The 21,635-nt window shown below is 47.6% G+C and overlaps 1 protein-coding gene across 2 annotated transcripts in view; it reads right to left on the minus strand.

Annotated features, from left to right (window-relative positions):
- The window catches only part of EZR (ezrin), a 44,913-nt gene extending 23,592 nt beyond the window's left edge, over positions 1-21,321 (minus strand). The window contains exons 1-2 of one of the 2 annotated variants that reach the window (XM_052645473.1): positions 21,248-21,321; positions 20,254-20,341 (exon numbers count right to left, since the gene is read on the minus strand). In XM_052645473.1, coding sequence (XP_052501433.1) covers positions 20,254-20,265 — 12 coding nt within the window. In that variant the 5' untranslated portion in view covers positions 20,266-20,341; positions 21,248-21,321. Of the gene's footprint in view, positions 1-20,253; positions 20,342-21,168 lie in introns of both variants that reach the window. The other variant, XM_052645474.1, reaches the window with a different exon arrangement.
- Between the last annotated feature and the right edge of the window lie 314 nt (positions 21,322-21,635).

Below are 21,635 nucleotides of genomic sequence, written 5' to 3' on the forward strand. Positions count from 1 at the left end.
AGAGTGTTACTTCACACATCTGTCACAATCAAGCATGAACTTTCAGTTTAAAGTGACACATTTATTCAGAAGATGGGGACCATTCATCTGCATGTTTTGGCCACTTACCCAGGGTTGTTGTTGTTGTTGTTGTTTTAAAGAAATTGGGCTTAGGCATCCCAACTCTCCTGTTTACTATCCTGTCCAGTTTCCCTGATACAATCAGTTGCTTTAAGTGTAACCTGGAAAAAGCGAGCTCTTGTGTTTGTAGTGGTGCCACAGAAATAAAGTGGGATTACGTGCTTCACGTTACAAAAGTGAGAATGGTCCCACGAGAAGCTGGAGGTCCAGGGCTTAAATGCGTCACCATGCAAACCCAAAAGACTCATAAAGACTGGAGAAACCCATCGTGTTTTGCCATCTTTACTGCCTTTCTATTCTCCCCCAGATCACACACTTTTATTCAAGGCAATATTCTCTGCAGGCAGCAAAATCCCATAGGAATGTGCAGTGGGAGTGTGCAGTTAGTCATTTAAAATCTACCCCTAAAAGGGCAAGTGTTTTTTCCCCAGGCTGAAACCCTTTCTAACATGCTGCTGTGTCTGACGGGGGCAGCAGTGATAAAGTGTAATTTTGCCCAGGTACGCTCACCCCTTACAGACACACAAAGAACCGCGTGGCTGGCGTAGATGATAAATAATTCATGTTGCTCCTTCAATCGCTCCTCCATTTGAAGCTATGGCATGAAGATGCAGTTAGATTTCTAAAATGTCAGAACCTAAAGGAACCAGACATAACCACACTTCACTAACTATAATGGGAATTCATAAGTAAGTTTCAATATGGGAGTCACATTAGCTCTCTACAATAATGAGATGAAGCTAAAGGAACCAGACCTAACCACACTCCACTATTTACAATGGGAATTCATTAGTCAGTTTCAATATGGGAATCATATTAGCACTCTACAACAGTGAGGCTTTTTTAACCAGTTGTATACTAGGTCAGAATTTTAGAGTAAGATAATGTGTTTTAGGGGCTTCCCAGGTGGCTCAGTGGTGAAGGATCGGCCTGCCAATGCAGGAGACACAGGAGACCTGGGTTTGAGTCCCTGAGTGGGGAAGATCCCCTGGAGGAGGAAATGGCAACCCACTCCAGTATTCTTGCCTGGAGAATCCCATGGGCAGAGGAGCCTGATGGGCTACGGTCCACAGGGTGCAAAGAAATGAACAGGGCTGAGCACACCTGCACCCTGGCTCCTCCTCTGGTGAGGCGCGCAGAGGGGTGGGAAATTCACGTGAGAATCACGAGCCGGCTGGGAGACTGTTTTCATGGACAAAGGAGAAGCTCACACCTGTTTCCACACGCGCAAAGAGGGAGACGCTCCTCTCCAACCAGACGCACGATCCAGTACAGGTTCTGTTGCTCCAATGCAACCCACAGCTCTTTTCCCAAGAAGGAATTAAAGGTGCTAAACCCCAATCTGGTTTTTAAAAATAGACACGGAATAACAACTCACCCTCTTAAAATGAAATAAACCTCCCGTCCCCTTGGCTCATTCTGTCCGGCAGATGGACACTCAAACACAAGGCAGACGGACAGCAGGACCGGCCTCTGAGCCCAGGCCCCCTCCCACCCTGGCCCCCGCGGTCCCAGCCCCCAGTGTGGGGGAGGCATTCCCAGCTCGGTCCGTCGTAAAATGGGAAGACTTATCTGTAAGGGATCTTCCAAGTCTGCATTCTACAGCTTAATGACAGGAGTGGCTTCCGACACTGCACCATCCACCCCGTGGCTGGCACTTTCTGCACAACTACCTGAACCTCGAGAGGGGAAAAGGCCTGGGGGGTGGGGAGGCAGTATTCTGAGGTCACACAGCTTGAGGGTCTCGGTTTCTGTTTTCTTTGTTTAGTTAATCAAAAGGCTTTAAGGGTGTGAGGCATTCATGCAAATTGGGCCTTAGTTGAGGTTTCCCAGATTCTTCTGACTACAGAGATTTTTTCTCCCCCCCACGGAGTATCGCAAAAAAGCAGCACTTTTCAGAATATACTTTGGAAAACATGATTTTTGAGCCTTCTCAGTGTAATTTTATCAAAGTGGTATCTAAAATGCCTTCTAAGAGTCTGAGATACGGAAGAGAGAGAGTTGACGATAAAATACTATTATTTTACTTGTGACCCGTATATGTGTAAGCTGAATTTCTGGCTGTCAAATCACCTCCCTCACTAATGTCTCCTCACTTTGGTAAGGAAATCTAGTCTTGCAATTTTTCCTTTGAGAAATGTCTACTTCCTGCTGAACTACTTTAAACTCAGTGTAAGAAAGATAACCTCTCCTGCCACACTTTTTACAAAATAAATTCACACTGTACTGAAGACCAAGACAGGAGGGAGAATTTCAAGACCGGTTCTTCCACAAACAAGCAGCTGCTTTACATCTTAATAGACCAACCCGGTTCAGGTGATTTAGAAGCCAGAATACTGCAGGGGAAGCAAGTCTGCAGTGATTTTACTATATACTCGGAGGAATCAGGAAACCCACTTAGAAAGGGAAATTCAAATAGTAACATTTGAATGTTTGGACTGCAGGCAGTGGACTCAGCAATAACAGATTAATCCCTATATTATCACACCTGCATTTACTCAAAATTAGTGTGAGCACAACTATCTAAGCACCACCAAGATTACGCCAAGAGCCTGACCTTTCATAATCATTTAAAATGTCAGCACTGTTTCCAACATCCCCACCCTCTTCCAAAGTGCCACTTCAGCAGCTTCCACAGTTTTCAAATATTTGGATAAGAACCTTCAAATGCTTAGAAAGGCTCTGACAGGAAGTTGTCCGGTAAAATTTCTCCCACAAATGGGAGAATGAAAGCCCGGGAGTGTGATGAAGAAAAAAGCTTTACAACTGAAACAAACTGTAAAATCCTCAAACTTCAGGTGCTATTTTGGTTCACGTACTGAATAATTACTGAGACGATATTGTATTTTGGTTTTTCATCCTTGAATCATTAGTCTACAACAGCTTTGTTAGAATATAACTTACATCCCATAAAACTCACCATTTAAAATGAGCACTTCAGTGGTTTTTAGTAACTTCTCAGAGTTATGCAACCAACCCACTAATATTAGAAACATTTCATCACCCCAGAAAGAAATGCCATGCCCGCTGGCAGTCACTCCCATTACTCCTTCCTCCCAGCCCTGGCAACCAAGAGTCTACTTTCTGTCCCCACAGACTTCTCTATTTTGGACACTTCACATAACAGAATCATTTTACCATGTGGCCTTTGGGGTCTTGTCACTTGACATTTTCAAGACTTATCCCTTGTATCATGTATGAGCACTCCCCCTTTTTTACTACCGAGTAATATTCCGCTACCTGGATCACTTTCATCTGTCTATTCGCTGCTGGTGGATATTTTGGGTTGCAGACCTTCCTTATTACTTGCCATGTTCTTTGGTGATGATAAATATGAAACAGCTGGAAAACAAGTCATTTGAACTAGACTATGGTCAATGTGGTATTCAAATGGATAAAAAAAATTTAGGGGCGAAGATGAAAGAAAATGCATTTTTTTTAAACCAAAATGCAATTTAAGTATCCTGTGTCATTTAAGTTGTAAATAAAAATACGCTGTGTTCTCAGGAAGACGGTGCCAGCTTGCCAAGCACTGACTCCTGTCCACCCCGGGGCACCCTGGCACTGAAGGCCACCAGGCCTGTGAGCGCCTTCCCTTTACAGACAAGGAGCGGGTGGGCAGAGCGAGCAGCCCTCCCATGGGCTGAGGGGAGAACCCAGGCTCTCTCGTTCAGGGGTCTCCCAAGCAACTCAAGTTCTTTCTCTAAATTTTCAGCAGCAACAGTCCTGTTCGCATTTAACTCCGATGGTGTACAGCACACCATCGCCAGCATTCAATAAAGCGCCCAGTATCTTTTTCTAACTCAACACTACCTCTGTATTTTCCTTCTGTGGAGTCACCCCCTAAACCCCTCCAGGGCCCGTTCACCGAAGCCATGCCAGGCCTGCTTCCTGGGCACAGAGGAGGCAGGAGCGCAGCTGCTCCCCCAGGGGCCCCATGCTCCGCCAGGGGTTCTCAAACTTGAACGCACCGCAGAGTTAACCTGGAGAGCTTGTCGAGACAGCTTCCTGGGCCCTGGGCCCAGAGCTGCTGACTCAGGAGGCTGGGGGGGCCCGGCTCTCCCCCGCTCACAAGAGAGGCCACACCCAGGCAGCCCGGCTCTGGAGAAAGAGGCCTGGCTAACACCCTGAACATGAATGAGCCCCAGCTTCTTTTGGCAAGATTAACAGCTCCCCCGACCCCAGTTGGCAAGATTAAGGGCTCCCCCCACCCCAGTTTTGTTTCCTTATAACTTTTTTCACTGGGGAGGATACAGACCACTTTCAAAAGTCTTCACTGAATTTGCTACAACACTGCTTCTGCTCTGCACCCTGAGCACGAGGGATCCATCTCCTCTCACCCTGCACCCCACCCACCACTGGAAGCGTCACCCACTGGTCGGCCAGAGACACCCCCAAGCTTAATGTATTCATGGCTACTACTGATCCTCCACCACAGGAAAATACTCTCGACTAGGCTTTCGTTCAGTACTAGACCTGAACTCACACAGGCAGGTTTTCTTAATGAGGCTGTCTCCTCAGAGGAATCCCTGTTCTAGTCCTCTTTGCAGCCTGATCTCCTTTAAGATAAAAATCAATCTCTCTGAACAATACTCCAACTCAGTGAAGTGCCAGCATTAGCTATGACACACAGTGGCCATTTACAAATGCTGGCTAACAGGTAACTACCCTCTGTAAATCATTACCATGAGCTCAGCAAACCCGATTAAGGAATCAGCTGAGTGTAGAAACGCAGACCTGTTTCTACCAACAGGTCGAATTCAGCCAACTTAGAAAGCAAAGCCAGAAAGCCCCAAAGGCCAAGTGATCTTTTGTTGTTTAGCTCCTCTCGGGCCACATCACTAATCCTCCTCAGATAGTCGAGGTAATGGCTGATATATTACAGATAACTTTGTTTCTATAAAATGAAGTGGTTGTCTTAGATGTTCAGTGCTGCCCCCAGTAACACTTTATTATGAACAAAACTCTACAAAATAGTTGCCATTAAAAATCCGATGACCACACTTTACATCGCTATAATTTCTAATAAGCGTACAGATTTTTAGAAGTGTCCAGTGTTCTTGCCTGGAGAATCCCAGGGATGGGGGAGCCTGGTGGGCTGCCGTCTATGGGGTCGCACGGAGTCGGACACGACTGAAGCGACTTAGCAGCAGTGTTCTGTTCATGAAAGGCAGTTGAGAAAACGCCTATGCGGTACACCATTCTTGTAAGCATAGAGAGGTCAAAACAGAAACCAGTATGTCAAAAAAAATGAAAACACTGTACAGAAAGAAGACGAGTAAAACAGAAACGTGGCCTTAAAACACAAGTTTTCATTAAACGGAGTAATGTCCGCAGTAAACTGATACTCACTGCAGTGGCAGAGACATCAACTACGCTGTCAGTCCAGAGGCAGGGGTCGCTCTAAACTGCTGCCACCAACAGCAGAGGCTACTGTCACCATGCACCTGAAGGCAAGCTGGACCAGAAATTCCAGAGGCACGCGTGTAAGCTCGAGCTCTTAGCACCAGACTTCATGTGGTTTACTGACCTTTAGAGCAGGTGTGAAGAACGGCTGAATACATCTTACTAATAATAATATAGCCCCATGGCAAACCTGACCGCCAGTGGGTGATAATTTTCACCATTACTCCTTCCTTTTAAGCTCAAGATAAATTACGTGTGTGTGCTTGTGCCCAGTCATGTCAGACTCTTGCAACCCCATGAACTGCAGCCCACCAGGCTCCTCTGCCCATGGAACTTTCCAGGCAAGAATCCTGGAGTGGGTTGCCATTTCCTTCTCCAGGGGACCTTTCCCAACCCAGGGACTGAACTCCTGTCTCCTGCATCCCCCGCATTGCCAGAGAGATTACCACTGTGCCACTTGTACCCAGTCGTTATCTCCTGTCTTCTTTTTCAAGGTTAAAGAAGAGAGTCAAGGTGAAGAAACCGGCTTCTTAGGCTTAGGAAAAATTTCCAGATGCCAAAGAAAACTGGCCTTCTAGCTCCACAAATCTTGTAAAACAAAAAGTCTATGGAATTAATCAGACCACAAACTGCCAGGCAATGCAGTAAGAATTTCACACACCATCAACTGGTCTGAGGTACAACAACCCAGCTGAGACACATGGGTAGGACAGACACAAACTCGCATTCTATTAAAGTTTTCATAGAATTGTACAATACCAGGGTAACACAGCAGCCTCTTATTGCCTAGTAATAGGAATAATATAACCATCCAACTTTAGGGCTACAAGAGCCCACTCGTGACAACTCCTGAGGAGGTCAAAGTGCTGACCTCGCTCCCTGATTCACGGATAGGCGCTATTCCTGGGACTACAAGGACAGGGGGATGCCTGTGTTGGCTGCCTCTGGTCTCCTGGAAGATCCCCTGGAGGAGGGCATGGCAACCCACTCCAGTATTCTTGCCTGGAGAATCCTATGGACAGAGGAGGCTGGTGGGCTACAGTCCACAGGGACACGACTGAAGCGAATTAGCACACACACGCACACTGATGAAAAGTGAAGTCAGATCTAGAGAGTTCAGCGTCAAATGAGCCCGTGTGACTCTATTACCAACCAAGCAACGATAGGGAGAGTATCTTGGTTCCCATCTTCAGAGGGTCAAGATGCCCTGGGGTGGGCACCTACCTTACGTTACAGAGAATTTGTATCACTTTAAGGAGTATTGGGAACTTGGAGAGGATCATGAAAACCCACACCACATACCTCTCATTTCCAAACTGCTCTCCTCCACCACCTTTGGGCTAAAGCTTACAGGGAAAAAGCTAAATTCTTAACATGCTATGGATAATAACAGGGCCGAGTGAAACGAGAAAGCTGGGTCTTGGAATTTCCCTATGGCTTGTTTCAGATATCTACATTACGCCATATTTTAGCTCCTATTTACGTTACGTAAATGTATATGCTCTAAGTAGAACGGTTAGAACAGGGAGGAAAGAAAAGTGAAAGTCGCTCAGTCATGTACGACTCTTTGTGACCCCATGGACTGTACAGTCCATGGAATTTTCTAGGCCTAATACTGGAGTGGGTAGCCCTTCCCTTCTCCACGGGATCTTCCCAACTCAGGGATCGAACCCAGGTCTCCCGCGTTGCAGGTGGATTCTTTACCAGCTGAGCCACCAGGGAAGCCCAAGAATACTGGAGAGGGTAGCCTGTCCCTTCTCCAGGGGACCTCCCCGGCCCAGGAATCGAACCGGGTCTCCTGCATTGCAGGCGGATTCTTTACCAACTGAGCTATCAGCGAAGCCACAGAGTAGCGAGGAGGGGTAACTGTTTCGTGGGATGACTCTAAATGGGTATTTAGGTAAAAGTTAGCCTGAATACCTTCTTTCAAAGGTTGAGAAACTGAGGCCTAGAAATTTCCTTACCTATTAAAAATATTTATTGTTGTATAGCTCTTAAAATGTTAGTCCTAAAGCTGTATCTTCACCAATTTTAACATTTTGAAAAGTTTGTTATTTCCAAATTCCAGGGTGCGAAGTCTGTAAAGTCTATGGACAGATGATACAGACAGGAAAAAAGAGCTCAGATCCACTAAGACCCATCGTATTTATAAATTTTATCCATCGTATGTATAAATTTCAAGAACATGAGGTGAAATCCTGAGTCTTTCTAAAGAGCTCCTTTTCCTCTGAAAGTAGGCCACTTCCTGCCCCGAGACCCACTTCCTGTCAGCCAAGGCTGCTTAACAATACAAAAAGCGGACAAACCAGTCCTGCCTGTGCTCATAACTAGAGAAAATCCTGACCTTAGAGCTGGAAGGGAACTTTCTGAGCGTCCCACTAAAAAGGAGGGTCAGTCCCCGCCTCTACTTTAAAACCGGGGTTTTGGAAACAGTCAGTGCTACACCCTCCCCGCAGTTCACCAGCCGAGGCACTGCCTTTGGAAGGAGGAAACTGAGGCCGTGAGAAACCGCTTGCCAGCCCCCTGACAAACGCAAGCATCCTCCCTCTCATCCAAGTTCCAGGTCTCCACTGTGGGGTAACCTGGTGGGATTTCCCTACCTGCCCATGGCACGTGAAAATAATATCCCTGATACCTGCTGGCTCTTGGTTTTTACGATCTTTTATTGGGAGCGTCTGTGAACAGGATCTGACTTCCTCTACACTGGGAATCACATACACCCTGTGTGTACATTTTAAACTAGACACATGGACACCACTTTCCGTAGGAAGGGCTAAAAACAGAGAGAAAGTTTACCTTTTGCAAAAGAAACTTGTATCTTCCTAGAAACACAAATAATCTATACCCACCTCTGTTCTCCCTGCTCCGGGGCAGGTGAAACAGATTACCATTCGAGGTCACTTTCTCTGTATCTACTGGGCTGTGGGTTCTTGATTCTGTGACATACGTCATTTCAGCTTTACTAGGTGTGTCAAACGATTTCAGCACTGATTTAGTTCACTGAAAAGGGAGGTTAATCATATCCACAAACTTAGGATCCCATAAAAGAACACAAAGTAAGGGACAGGGCCAAAAGGGCTATCACATGCTACAATGGTGTTTAATTCCAGGCTCATAAAACACAGGAAATTAAAGGCCTATCAACTAAACCTCATTCCACCTCGAGCGCACTGTTTTCTTAGCAAATTTAGAAGTTTGTGAACAGTTTTCTAATCCAGTGGCGGGGAAAGCTTGTGAAAGAATGAAACTGTCAAAACAACACAATTCCTTTGCTAACCTGATGTTTTAGCAAAGGGCATATGAAATAACCCACGCTAAAACCTTGTCCTATTTCTTAAATAAATCGTTGCGCCTAGTTAAGGTCACATGTGCTGCAGTGTTATTACTAACTTCCACACTGGGAACAGTGTTAAACAGTATTTCTCCTGTAAGGAGCTTTGATAAGGTGTACTTGAACTTGACCAGGAAGTCTTTACTTCTACCGTCTTTCAAAAACAGAGACCCCAACCAATGGTTTTTTTTTTAATCCAAGCTAAACAAATAAAAATAAAAATCAGCAAACAAAATCTGCTGAGTAAACCAACTTCAGTTGAACGTGTGCTTTTAAATCCCTTTGTTTCTGAAATTACAGGAAGTTTATAAAAAAAATAATCTCTTCAATTTATACTTTGTCACAATCAAGTATGCTACATCTGGAGCGGGATTATAATTCTGTAGGCGGTTCCTGGACGGGAGTGAGGAGACCTGGAGGCTGCTTCTCAACCCCGCCCACCAGCCCCTGCAGCTCCCCCGCTGCCTCATTTCCTTCGGGTCTCACCTCCTCCCACCCCACCCCCAGGCCCAGCACAGACTGCCCACTCATCTCTTCAAATGGCTGCTCAAGATTCCACTAAGTAATGCCCCACCCTCGTGTGCTCACTTCCAATTTTCAGCTTCGAGAATGCAGCTATTGAGACAATGACCTATTTCTAGTTGGGTCACCCCTTCCCCCACCAAGGAAAAAAAAAATCGTGGGAATACAGAGTCATAGAGGAACCAACTGGGAACAGACAGTTCTGTGTGTTTCCAAGTCACTGCAATTCTGACCTGAGTCTCCTTTAATAAAAGGTGTGTGGAGGGCGAGAGGACCCAGGTGGGGTTAAGTCAGTCCCCCATCTCGTCAGAGCACTGAAGGGCTAAGAACTGCGGTTCTCCTCTGGGGGTCCAGATCCTGGGGGGATTTGGTGATTTGAAAAAGCGATGGCATCTTTCCCTTCTGCCCCTACAACATGCTTAAAAAAAAAAAAAAAAAACAATAAAAACCAATCTTTTTATTTTGGAAAACTGAAAACATTCACAAAAGCTCCAAGACTCCTGACTCATCCACTCTACCACTTAAAAAAAATTTTTTTTTGCTGGTACATTTTAAGACCATTGTATATCACTTCACTTGTAAAAACTTCAGTATGTAGCCCTAATGGACTTTAAATATATTTTAAGCTTGAAAAGTGAAAAGTGAAGTCGCTCAGTTATGTCCGACTCTTTGCGACCCCATGGACTGTAGCCTACCAGGCTTCTCCCTCCATGGGATTTTCCAGGCAAGAGTACTGGAGTGGGTTGCTATTTCCTTCTCCAGGGGATCTTCCCGACCCAGGGATAGAACCCGGGTCTCCCGCATTCCAGGCAGACGCTTTAACCTCTGAGCCACCAGGGAAGCCCATTTTAAGCTTAGATACATATATATAAGCATACACAAATACAAAACCACCATGTCCCATCATAGCCCACAATTAAAAACTATTCCTTAGGTGGCGCTAGTGGTAAAGAACCTGCCTGCCAATGAAGGATACGTAAGAGATGCAGGTTTGATCCCTGGGTCAGGAAGATCCCCTGGAGAAGGAAATGGCAACCCACTCCAGTATTCTTGTCTGGAGAATCCCATGGGCAGAGGAGCCTGGCGAGCTACAGTCCATGGGGTCGCAAAGAGTCAGATACGACTGAGCGACTTAGCACTTATTATTGTTAAAGTCTAGTCAATGTTCAATGGCTCCCCAATGAACTGCCTCAAAACTATCGTTTGACAGTCAATTTATGCAAATCATACAATGCCCTCTGCAACTCTGTCATCTTATTATATTTCCAAACTGCCCTGTTTGGCCAGTTTCTTAATAAACATCAGGTTTTCCCCACCCTATCTCCCTATCTAAGTCCCACTTAAGAGTCCCACCCAAACAGCAATGTATTATGTAAGCAGATACTTGAACACCCAACAAGCAACATCCATAATTATGTAATCAAGGCAATGAAACAGCTTGATAAGAATACTAATATATATTTCTATAAATAAAGAGGCAGTTCCAATTTAAAACTTACGTTCTGAGCTTCTACCAAGTGATCTGTGATTCAGTTTTCTCTTTAAAAACTTAAAGAACAACGTTGGATATGTTTCTAAAACCTGTTTTACCAAAAAAACCTATTGACGTAGTAATGGTACAACAGGCAAAATATTATTCAGAAGGTATAAATTTCACTAAAACAAATGCTTTAGAAATGATGGAAGAATCCAAGCAGGTATTGCAAATGACTATGCACTTATCACCAAACCTATTGTGAAAACAGGTTCCTGGAGAAATGTCACCTTGGCTCACGGTCCAATGCAATAGTGATTTACCAAAAAACAAAAAAAATGTCACATGCTGCTGGCTAAGTCACTCCGCTCCGGGTTTCAACTCTTCAACTAAGAAAAGAATCAGTGAAAAGGATACAAGTACCTGCACCTCTTGGCAAAGCCAGGATGAGAGCGGACCCCAGCTCCCATCACCCCCAGACAGCAGGTATCTTTCTCCACTAGAGTGTCAGGGTCTTGAAAGCAGGAATTGCCCCCCATCCTGCGCACCAACATATTCCCAGGACCGAAATAACCCGGCCTACAGTAGCTTCTCTACTTGCTGAATGACAGATGAATTTTCCGGAGGGTTGTGGTGGTATTCATTGTGAGAACAGGAGAATAAAAGGAGGCAAAAAATCTACTGAATTATTAGGCTGTTTAAGTCAGGGAAACCAAACAGGATGCCCACCATGAGGTATGAAAGCTTTTAATCAGATCAGAATTCACTAGTTCCGAGTGGAGTGGCCACATATACACTGTCCTCTGTGGTGACAAAGAGGAGACACTGCTACACAGTGCGAGGCAGGTCCGGGGACCTCATTCCCAGAGAGGAGGAAGGGCTTGGGGACAGTGAGCGGCAGGCACGCTCCCTGCACACCGACCCTTCTTCCCTCTATCTGCCAATGAAGCAAGCACTTAAACATCTCTTCCAGAAGCAGATAATGACGCCCCCACCCCTAAACCACTTGGCTTCTCACTTTGGGGCCAGGAAAGACAGAAAGCAAAGAAACAAGTTTATCTGTCGCCGTTTTGCGTAGAAATAAGTTGAGGTAAACAAAGCAGAAAGGGGTGGACAGTAAGAGAAGGGGCTCTTCTTTAGCCAAAATGCTCCCAACTAGGGATCAAATTATAAAACCATCTTCGCTCAAACACTCACACGTAGACAATAGTTAATTTTGAATGATCGGTGATGGAAAAAAAGCAACCCATTCATATAACATTCTCTTTCCAACTCAAATATCGGGTACAAATTGCTTTCTTTTAGCATATGCCAGAAACCTGTCATTATACAATGGCTGAGCAAATGTGACACAGGATACCACCACTTCCCTAGAGAAACAAGATCTGCAGAACACCAGCCTTGTTTAAAACATTACCACAGCGCCCGCCATGCCCGCTCCTTGGTGATGAAGCTCACAGGAAACGTCCAACTCAGGCCTGCGATGCGCTGGACGCTGGCTAACGAAACTGATTCTTTGTACTTTGACAAAATAGTTTTAAAAATTGGAACCAATGGGGTGGATCCGCCTCCATACACTATTAGCTTAGTCATGAAGTAGATAGGAAGTTACATCAAAGGCTCAGCAATAATTAGTTTTATCCTAAAGCAGGGATTGGCAAATTTTTTCAGTAATGGGCCAGACAGTAAATACTTCAGGCCTTGTGGGCCACTATTTGGTGGCTGTTGTATATTATTGTTCTTACTGCTTGGAAAAACCCTTCAAATTGTAAAAACCAATCCTAGCTGGTAGCCCACAGGCAGGGGAGGCCTTTCCCTACCCCATCCAAGTGGAAACAATGGTTTACGATACCTGAAATGACAATTTTTTTATATTGACAGTTTTAAATTGATCATCTCTCAGGCAAAAATAGAAAAGAACATTACGCTGTGGGTAGTGACTTCAAATCTAATAGAATGGAGAGCAAAGTCTAATGCTGCTTATTATAAAGTTTCATCCTTTATCAATAAAAGTCCGGTCAGGGTCAGAAATTTTTCATATTGCTTACAAGGTTTGTTTTCTCAAGTATATTAGGTTAAAAAAAATAATTATTATAACACATTTTTTTCCATTTCCTTTGAAACAGCATTACTATTCATCCATGGGTGTTTAAACAGGCTTGGAGGATGGAATGTGAATCGTAAAACAAGGCAAATAGTAGCAACCACTGCTGGTGCCTGAAATGCCCTTCTGCCTTTGGGCACTGGTGAACTCCTATGCATCCCTCAACACCCACCTGAGGCATCTCCCCCAGCTGGGAGGCTCTCCAGGGCATATAATATTCTGCATCTCTATTACCATACTCACCATACTGCACTGCAATTGTTTACATAATGGACTCCCCTTCAAGGCAAAAACCTCTTATTTTTATAGTCGACACCTAGCACATAAGGGCATATAATAGGGCTTCAATAAACGAGGAAGGAACCCATGTGATTTACAAGGGAATTCTGGCCATGTGATTTACAAGGGAATTCTGGCATAGAGGATGAAAAAGAGCGAGTATTCCCTTTCACTAAATAACTCGAATGTTTCACATTGCTGTTTTCCCTGGAAGATCTATTGACAAATTTCACCTGGTTTATAGCAACCCAGGGACAAAAGCCCTTAGTTTTAACTATAGGTTACACTGGGAAGTTTGTAAATTATGTTTCAAGGGAGAAGCATACATAGGAAATTTAAGTTTACAACACTGGAAGAGAAACTGTTTGGATTTCACAGATACAAGCTTTGTCTCAGTTTATTTTTTAAACCTTTTATTCTTTTCTTTAACTTAAAAAAATGTACTTGGTTGCACTGGATCTTAGTTGTGGCGCATGGGCTTAGTTGCTCCATAGCATGTGGGATCTTAGTTCCCTGGCCAGGGATCAAACTCGTGACCCTGCACTGCAAAACGGTTCTCTGCCACTGGACCATCAGGGAAGTCCCCTGTCTCAGTTTATTTTACATAACATTCTTTTCACTTAATTTTTTTTTCTTTAACTTTCACTTTACAGATGAACAAATTAGAGCCTCACAGAAACTAAATGGCTTGCCAAAGTACAGGTAAATAGTAAATTACAAAACTATTTTTATGGCTCTTTGCATCTTTATTTTATTTGGAAAAGTTATGTACATTAATTATACTGGGCTGGCCAAAAAGTTCATTTGGGTTTCTCCATAAGATGTTAACAGAATATATATTAAGTATTTCACTTAAGTCAAAAGTCTCTAACTCATAGCACAAAGTTTATTTTTCTTTCTTAAAAAAGAAAACTATTTACAGAAGTCTGGAATAAGATCTTTATTCTTTATGTCAAAAGCCATAGATAGCATGTTAGAAGCAAAACAAGGCAGCTTTCTGGTCTCTTCAATAGATATTCCATATTTAATTAGTGGTGGCAGATGCACAGAAAGCGCTGAAATTAAAAACTAATTAATTGAGTAGTTGAATCCCAAGTGTAGTTAGTACTGAAGTTAAATAAAACATAAGGGATAATTCAAAATGTATTCACTAATTTTCAAAAAAAGACTGAATCCTACTACTTCAGATTTGAATTGAAATGTCTAATTACTGTAAGAAAGAGGTATACTGAATTATCCCAAGAATTCCCAAAGTGTCAGACTCAAAGTTTAAGTTAAAAAAAGTAAAGAATTATGTTAACTAGTGTGATATTGCTTTCTTTTTCTAAAATGCAAGAACTAGTAAAATTATTTAAAATGTTAGAAATTACAATACTATTATTTAGGATGGTAATTAAAAGGAAAGGCCAGTGTGGAAGGATAGGAGAAAAAAGAGGAAAAAGGAATGAGATCTCTTTGTTCCCAGCCATTTAATAGGAAATGTTGGCCTCTTTTCTCCTTTAAAAACAAAGAGCCAAAATTTGAAAGCTCGCTGGTCACTGCCAAATTAAGCTCTGCAATTGAACTCCCTGCAGAGAGAACTTCAAATCAGAGATATGCTCTGCACCATAGCTGGACTTGCCTTTCTGCAGCCTCAGCCCCATCCAGTGATCTCCCTTTTCCCACCCTGGCCACATTGCAAACACCAATGTCGGCCCCCGTGGCGCTGGAGCTAGGACCGTGTATCCACGCCCTGAGAGCCTCTGCCTGGGCAGAGGCGCTGGGATTACACTGGCCATCGCTGCCCACACACAACCACCAGTATCAACTCCACCAAGCCAGCCGCATCGCATTGCTGGGGCCTGAGAGAAAGGAATATATAAAAACTGTCCTCTTCCTATGAAACCATCGGTTCCCAGACTCTGGGAGTGCATCGGAGCCATCTGGGGAACTTATTTAAAGCACAGATGTCCAGTCTTCCTGTCCCCAGGAACCTTCACATGTCCAGATACTGGCGAACACCCTGAAGTGAGAGTCCAGTACTAAATGAACGCTCGCTTTTAACAATGTGTCTACAGTGTCCATGTACACTCAGGAGAAACCTCAAAAGCTGCTGGGCCACCTTTAGTTGATGTAGATTCAAAAATACTATCATTGGCAAAGTCTGGTATTTGCAAGATATTTGGCAGCGGGCCACGGTGAGAATCATGAAAGAAGGTGAGTTCTTTCATCAGTCACAGTTGCAAATTTATTAACAACATGTACCCACCAAACTCTTGGCCTCCCCTCTCACACTTGATCCTTTTCCAGGCTCCTTATCTTGGGAGGATGGCGTGAATGGCACCGCCATCCACCCAGTTGCGCGAGCTGGCGCCCTCCGGCCCAGCACAACCAGCCCATCACTGAGCCCCAACAAGGTCACCTCCCAAAGAGCTCCCAAACTCATCCTGTGCTCCCCACCAGGTCCCGGGGGCCACTGCCTCTCAGCACAGCGCCTCCCGCCTCCAACCCTAACTCTAACCCTAAACCTAACTCTAACACTAACCTGAAAGAAAGTGCTCAGTTGTGTCCGACTTTTTGTGACCCCGTGGACTGTAGCCCACCAGGCTCCTCAGTTCATGGAATTTTCCAGGCGAGAGTACTGGAGTGGGTTGCCATTTCCTTCTCCAGGGGATCTTCCCAACCCAAGAATCTAACCCGGATCTCCCGCATTGCAGGCAGCCACTTTACCGTCTGAGCCACCAGGGAAGCCCTATTCCTAACCCTAAAGGCAGGTCTGACCAGGCCACCTCCTTCCAAGTCAAAACCCTTCAGAGTTTCCCTGGAGTTAAGCCCCCACGGGGCTATTTCCAGACCTTCTCCTGGAAGCCTACATTCACCTACTCTTTCCCACCGCAGGGCCTGGGTGCAAGTGGTTTCTGCGGGCGGGTGTGTCCCCACCTGGACACCCTGCACTCTAGCTTCTCAGCATAGGCAGTGCTGCTCCTGACCCCCAGCCCAGGGCTCCCCTGCAGGCACGCCTTCACACACACTCAAGTTACCCCACGACCACTGTCTGTCCCTCCCACCAGACTGGAAATCCACGGCAGCAGGGGCTGTTTCTGCGTCTGCTCACCAGCCTCAACGCCAGCATGGTAAACGAGTGCTGGAGAAAGGGATGGGCGCACAGACCGTTCCCTGTGCCTTCCACCGGGACAAGACAGACGACAACGCCCAGCCCGCGTGTCTCACCAACACGTGGGAGAGTCTCAGCTGCCTAACTCTCCATCTGGGTGTGGTCGAGGGGGGGAGATAGAGAAAAGTGACTCCACGTGTCCTCGGTTGGGGGGATGAGGGAGGTAGAAAATGTATCACTATATTCAGTAAACTCTGACCCTATTAAGATCCTTAATGGAAAAGACTACAGAGTCAAGAGCCAAGGGCATCTCAGAAATTATCTGATGACTCTAGCACAGGGCAGGATTCCAAACACACTTTCAGTTTTTCTACTGAAGGGAGTTGATCTTTTACATTAGAAACTTCCATATCGGCACTTCAGGGCTGAATGGCTAAGGCATCACGGGTGCCACTGAAAGGCAGCTCGGGCTAAACTTCTCAGAAAACAGCTGAGAGCTTGGCCTTGACACAACAGCCTTTTCATCCCTAAGCCTGACTGCAGCGGCTTTCCTTCCTGCTGCCCCGTGGGTCCTCTGTCACAACGAGGAAAGAGGGTGGGGGAGCAGGGAGGAAGCAGGAAGGGGAAGGAGCCCGCGGGTCACCTTCAGTCGACCGTGGGCACACGGAGCAGGCTTCCTGAGCCACGGCCCTGAGCACCCAGCCCACGTCTCTCCCAGATGAGAGACACCAACCAGGCCAGAGCGGCCAGCTGGGCAGAGGGTGTGGTGCCTTCTGGACCTCAAACCATCGTCCTTGGCCATCCATCCGTCACAGCCCAGAGCAGCTCTGGGAAAAGCAAAACCAGACGATGGATCACAGCCCTGCAGCGCCTGGGGGACCAGCTCAGGGGACTGAGCAAGACTCCTCGGTCCGCCTGCCCAGTTCCACACTGGCTGGCTTTTCTACTTAGCTGTGTCACACGTTACCTAAGCCTCTTTCCCTCCTGGATGGCCACCAGCGAGTTTTCCAGGTCCCCTTCCCAGCATCTGCCCGAGTCTGGGCTCAGGTCCCAGACTGTAAGCTCCCTGAGGACAAGATCGGTTGCAACCATCTGCACAACAACTTTGTGCCTGGCACCCAGAGACGGGGCCAAGGTGCTCTCTGAAAGCAGACGGGCAGTCTTAACAAGCAGGACCAAGAGAAAAAGCAGCAAATAGATACCATTTCCTTTATATAGTTGTTTTGCGAACAGAGTCATCATCCACTGACTATTCAGACACAATCAAAAATATTCTGCCGAATTCATGCGGCCAAAGGCAGCCCAGATCCTGACTCTACAGCCAATTTTACGATTTGCCCTCATTTGTGTTGTTAAAAATCACCATGGGAAGTCACCTACCAAAATTCTTGGTTTGGGCTTGAATAATAGGAATCAATAACTGTTCCAAGGACAAACCTGCAGAGCTTGCTGATGCATCCACTTTAACATCCAAGGAAGGAGCAAAAAACAGTAACAAAAACTAGATACACTAACAGCCTTAGATGGCCCACCAGCCAGTAAGCTCTTAAGGACCTGCAGATGGCCCTCATGGGATCCACATGGACAAAGAGTTAAGTGCATTCATTTTACAAGGCAAAATCTCCAAGACCCTACTCCACCAAAAAGGTAGGAGGTAGAAACTTCCCATGGTCGACAGCTGTGGCTCTCATAAAAGGACACCTCACAATACCACCTGCAAATAACTGTAAATATTATATAAAACATTGTCTTTCAAAATCTTACTCTGGGTTACTGCGACCCTAACATACAAGGAGGTTACAAGTCAAGGATGGCCACTACTATCCTTCCTTAAAGAATTCAACAACTTCTTTGTCAGAAAAACCTTGTTAAGTTTCTGGTCCATCGTAAAGGAACTTTAAAGCCAAATGAAATAAAAACATACCTGCCCTAAGAAAGAAAGACAGAGCCTTAAAAAGCAAGGCCATTCCCACACATGGCACAAGGGTGGACTCTGCGGACATAGTGCTAAGTGGAGTGAGCCAGTTACAGAAGGACAAACGCTGTGCAATCTCACTCACGTGGGACACCGAGAGGAGTCAAAGGCAGAGAGACAGAAAGGAGAGGGCTGGCTGCCAGGGGCTGGAGGGAGTGGGGAGAAGGAAGTGAGTGTTTAAAGGGCACAGTTTCCGTTTGGGACGAGGAAAAAGTTCTGGAGGTGCACGGTGGTGACCACTGCACTGCAATGTGCACGTACTTAACGCCACTCAACTATACGCTTAAAAATCATTGAGATGGTCAAGCGTATGTCATGTGAACTCCACTACCAAAAAACAAACCAAAAAAACACACACGCCAGAAAAAGAACAAAAGCCAATTACAGATCTTTACGAGAAACAAAAGTAGTGACTGACAGGAGACGGGGATACCGACAGTTATCTGAGTGATATTTTAAAAGCTGAACTCTCAACATCATTTCTTTAGTGAAAGCCACATACCAGGAAAGGTTAAGTTCCTAATCACTGCTCTGAGTAAAACAGAACAGGGCTATGCCCGGAGTAAAGCACTATGTTTAGGTCCGTTTTATACCACAGGAACTGTAAAGCCTGAAGGTCATGTGCCAACTACCAACTGGAAATGAAAAGAATTCAGTGTAGGAAAAAAAAACTGTCTGCATCGTGAATGAATCATCTTGATGATGTAACTGAGGCGAAAGCTCTACTGGCCTCTCAATCTGCTAGCCTATGAAGGTAGTAATTTATTTAACGTAACAGTAAAACAAAACTTATAAAGTACTCCTTTCAGAGAATCTAAAATGTGATGGTAGAAAACAAAACACATAAGCACTGACTACAGAACCAACTCGTTTGAAAAACTAGAAGGTTTGGAAACTCCATAGGTATATGAAGTTATGTATTTTATGTATGGGGTGTATTTTCATAGGAATCTTTTATTGTAATTTTCAATGTATCCAGATATTCTCGCCACTGGGATTCAAAACTCCAAAAATCTTCAATTATCTCCTCCCCAATTATCTGGTCACCAGTTCACCTGTGTTCAAGCTGGTAGAACAGATACCACTTGCTAAGAAATGCTGCTCACAAAAAAGCTGCCTTGTTCGCCCAACTTAAGTGAAAGCCGTATGAAGCCCAGGCTGGCCACCATCCCACCCGAGAGAGATTCAGGCGACACAAATCAGATTCGGGGAAAGTGGGGGTAAGAGGTGCGGGCGCAGCAGCGCTAGGGGGTCAGCTGATGTTTCGGAGGTGCGCCAGGAGCCTGCTTATCAAACTCCAGGGCTGCCTGCCTTCATGTGCAATTCAAGTTCATTACCAAAGCCCTCTCCGAGATAGGAATCCTGCTGCCACCAGCAAATTCCCGGGTTAACAGAGCACGGCTTCAGTAGGATGAACTGGAACGAGGCTGCCCCCAGAGAGTGCCCCCCACCCCCCCCTTTAAAAGAGAGCGCCAGGGGAGGAGTTGGGGCGCGCCTGCTCCCAGACCCGGGAAGGCAGCGGGCGCGCGCCGTGGGAAGCCACCTGCCTCTCCTGCGACTCAGGCTCCTCTTCAGGGAAGAAACTTCCAGGTTGTCTTAGGACAGGGCTTTTCCACCGTCCGAAGCCGCCTAAAAGGCATTCTGATTTTTCTCAAAGATCCTAACCCCCAAGGCTCGGCGGCGGAGGGGGCTTGCAAACAAAAGGACCGTAGAGAGAAAAGCATCGCAATCTTGTTTTCTCCAAGAGTTCCACTAAGGGATGACGAGGGAGAAAGAGAGGAGACGATCCCCTCCCTGCTCCTGCCCTCTCGTCCGCCTAGAAAAGAACTCTATTCTTCCCTCCGCCCCCCAAAAAACCCCGAAAAAGCCCCAAACCTTGCCCAGATAACTCCGCTTGAAAACCGTGCTCAACACATCCCGCCCTGCCCATACACACCCAGGGACTTACCGGTTTCGGCATTTTCGGTTCCGGACGGGTTTCCTCGCCTTCCTTGGAAACACGCTCTCCAGCAGCAGCTGAAACGCCCTTTCCCGACCTGCAAGCGGAGGAAGCCCAGTGAGCGTGCCCAGCAGCCCTCCTACCGACCCCACAGCTCCCGCCGCTGCCGCCGCCCCGAGACTCGGCGCCCGCCCCGCGCTGCCGCTTAAGAACCGGCCGGGCGGGCGCCACGATGAGTCACCGCCCAACCTGCAACTACCGCGGGCCCGGCTGGAGCGCCGAGGCGGGGCGGGGCCAGGCACCACGGGGCGGGGCCCGGGCGGCGGGGAGCGCGGCGCCGGGGGGAGGAGCTCAGGGGAGGGGTGTGGCCAGGGGCGGGGCCCGGCGGGGGCGGGGCGCGGAGCCCGGGCGGCGGGGAGGGCAGAGGAGGGCAGGGGCGGGGAGCGCAGAGGAGGGGAAGGGCGGGGCGGGGCCGGGCGGGGCAGCTGCTGGCTAGGGGTCTGGGCTGTCGGCAGGGGGCCGGGCCGGGCCGGAACCGGGGTAATGGGGGGCTGTCCGCCGAGGAACTCCTCGGGGCGTCCCGGAAGCCCGCGGGATCCCAGAAGACGGAGAGTTTCACTTTGTGAACCAACCGTTTACCCCAGGGCTGAAACCGCAACCGTCAACCCTTTGAGAAATACTTTGTGAAAATGGTCCCCGCCCGGACGCGGGCGCGGGCCCCGGGGGCGCGTCCACGCAGCCCGGGCTCCGCCGGCGCTCCGGAATAGGGGCCCGAGGGGCCGGGCTGGGGCGCGGGAGGTCGCGCGGCGGCCACGCGGGCAGCCTCGGCTCCACATGCCGCGTGTGTGGGCCGCGCCAGGGTCCCGCCGGTCCTGGGCCCCCGCGCCTCCCGCCCCCTCGGCCGGGCTGCCCGCGCCGCCACACCTGTCGTCCTGTTCCGGCCCCTCCGCCGAGCGCGCGGCGCGAACCCCGCTCCCGCCGACCCGGGCCGCGCCCCGCTCACCCGCGGCTCTTGCAGAGGACGGCTGCGCTCCAAGCGATCCGTGCGTCCGAGCAGTGCGCCCGCGGCCCGCGCTCCCGAGAGTCCCGGGCGGGGCGGGGCCCCGGGGCCGCGCCCCTGACCGCCCCGCCCGGCCCGCGAGGTGCGGCTCGCGGGGAAGATGGCCGCGGGGACCCCAGGAGGGGGCGCCCCCCGCCTCCCCCACCCTCGGAAAGACCTCCCCTCAACCCTTCTCTGCCCTTCCCCTCGCCTTCGGAGAACTTTGCTGACCTTGACTCAGCTCCCGAGGGTGGAGGAGAGGTGCGAGATCGTCCCGCGGTGGACTGAGGGAGAGCAGGGACGTGTAAATAAGACTGCAGGGGCCGGCAGGCTGCCACCGCGGAGAAGCGGG

Source organism: Budorcas taxicolor, chromosome 9, assembly GCF_023091745.1.
Source record: "Budorcas taxicolor isolate Tak-1 chromosome 9, Takin1.1, whole genome shotgun sequence".
Lineage (NCBI taxonomy): Eukaryota > Metazoa > Chordata > Mammalia > Artiodactyla > Bovidae > Budorcas > Budorcas taxicolor.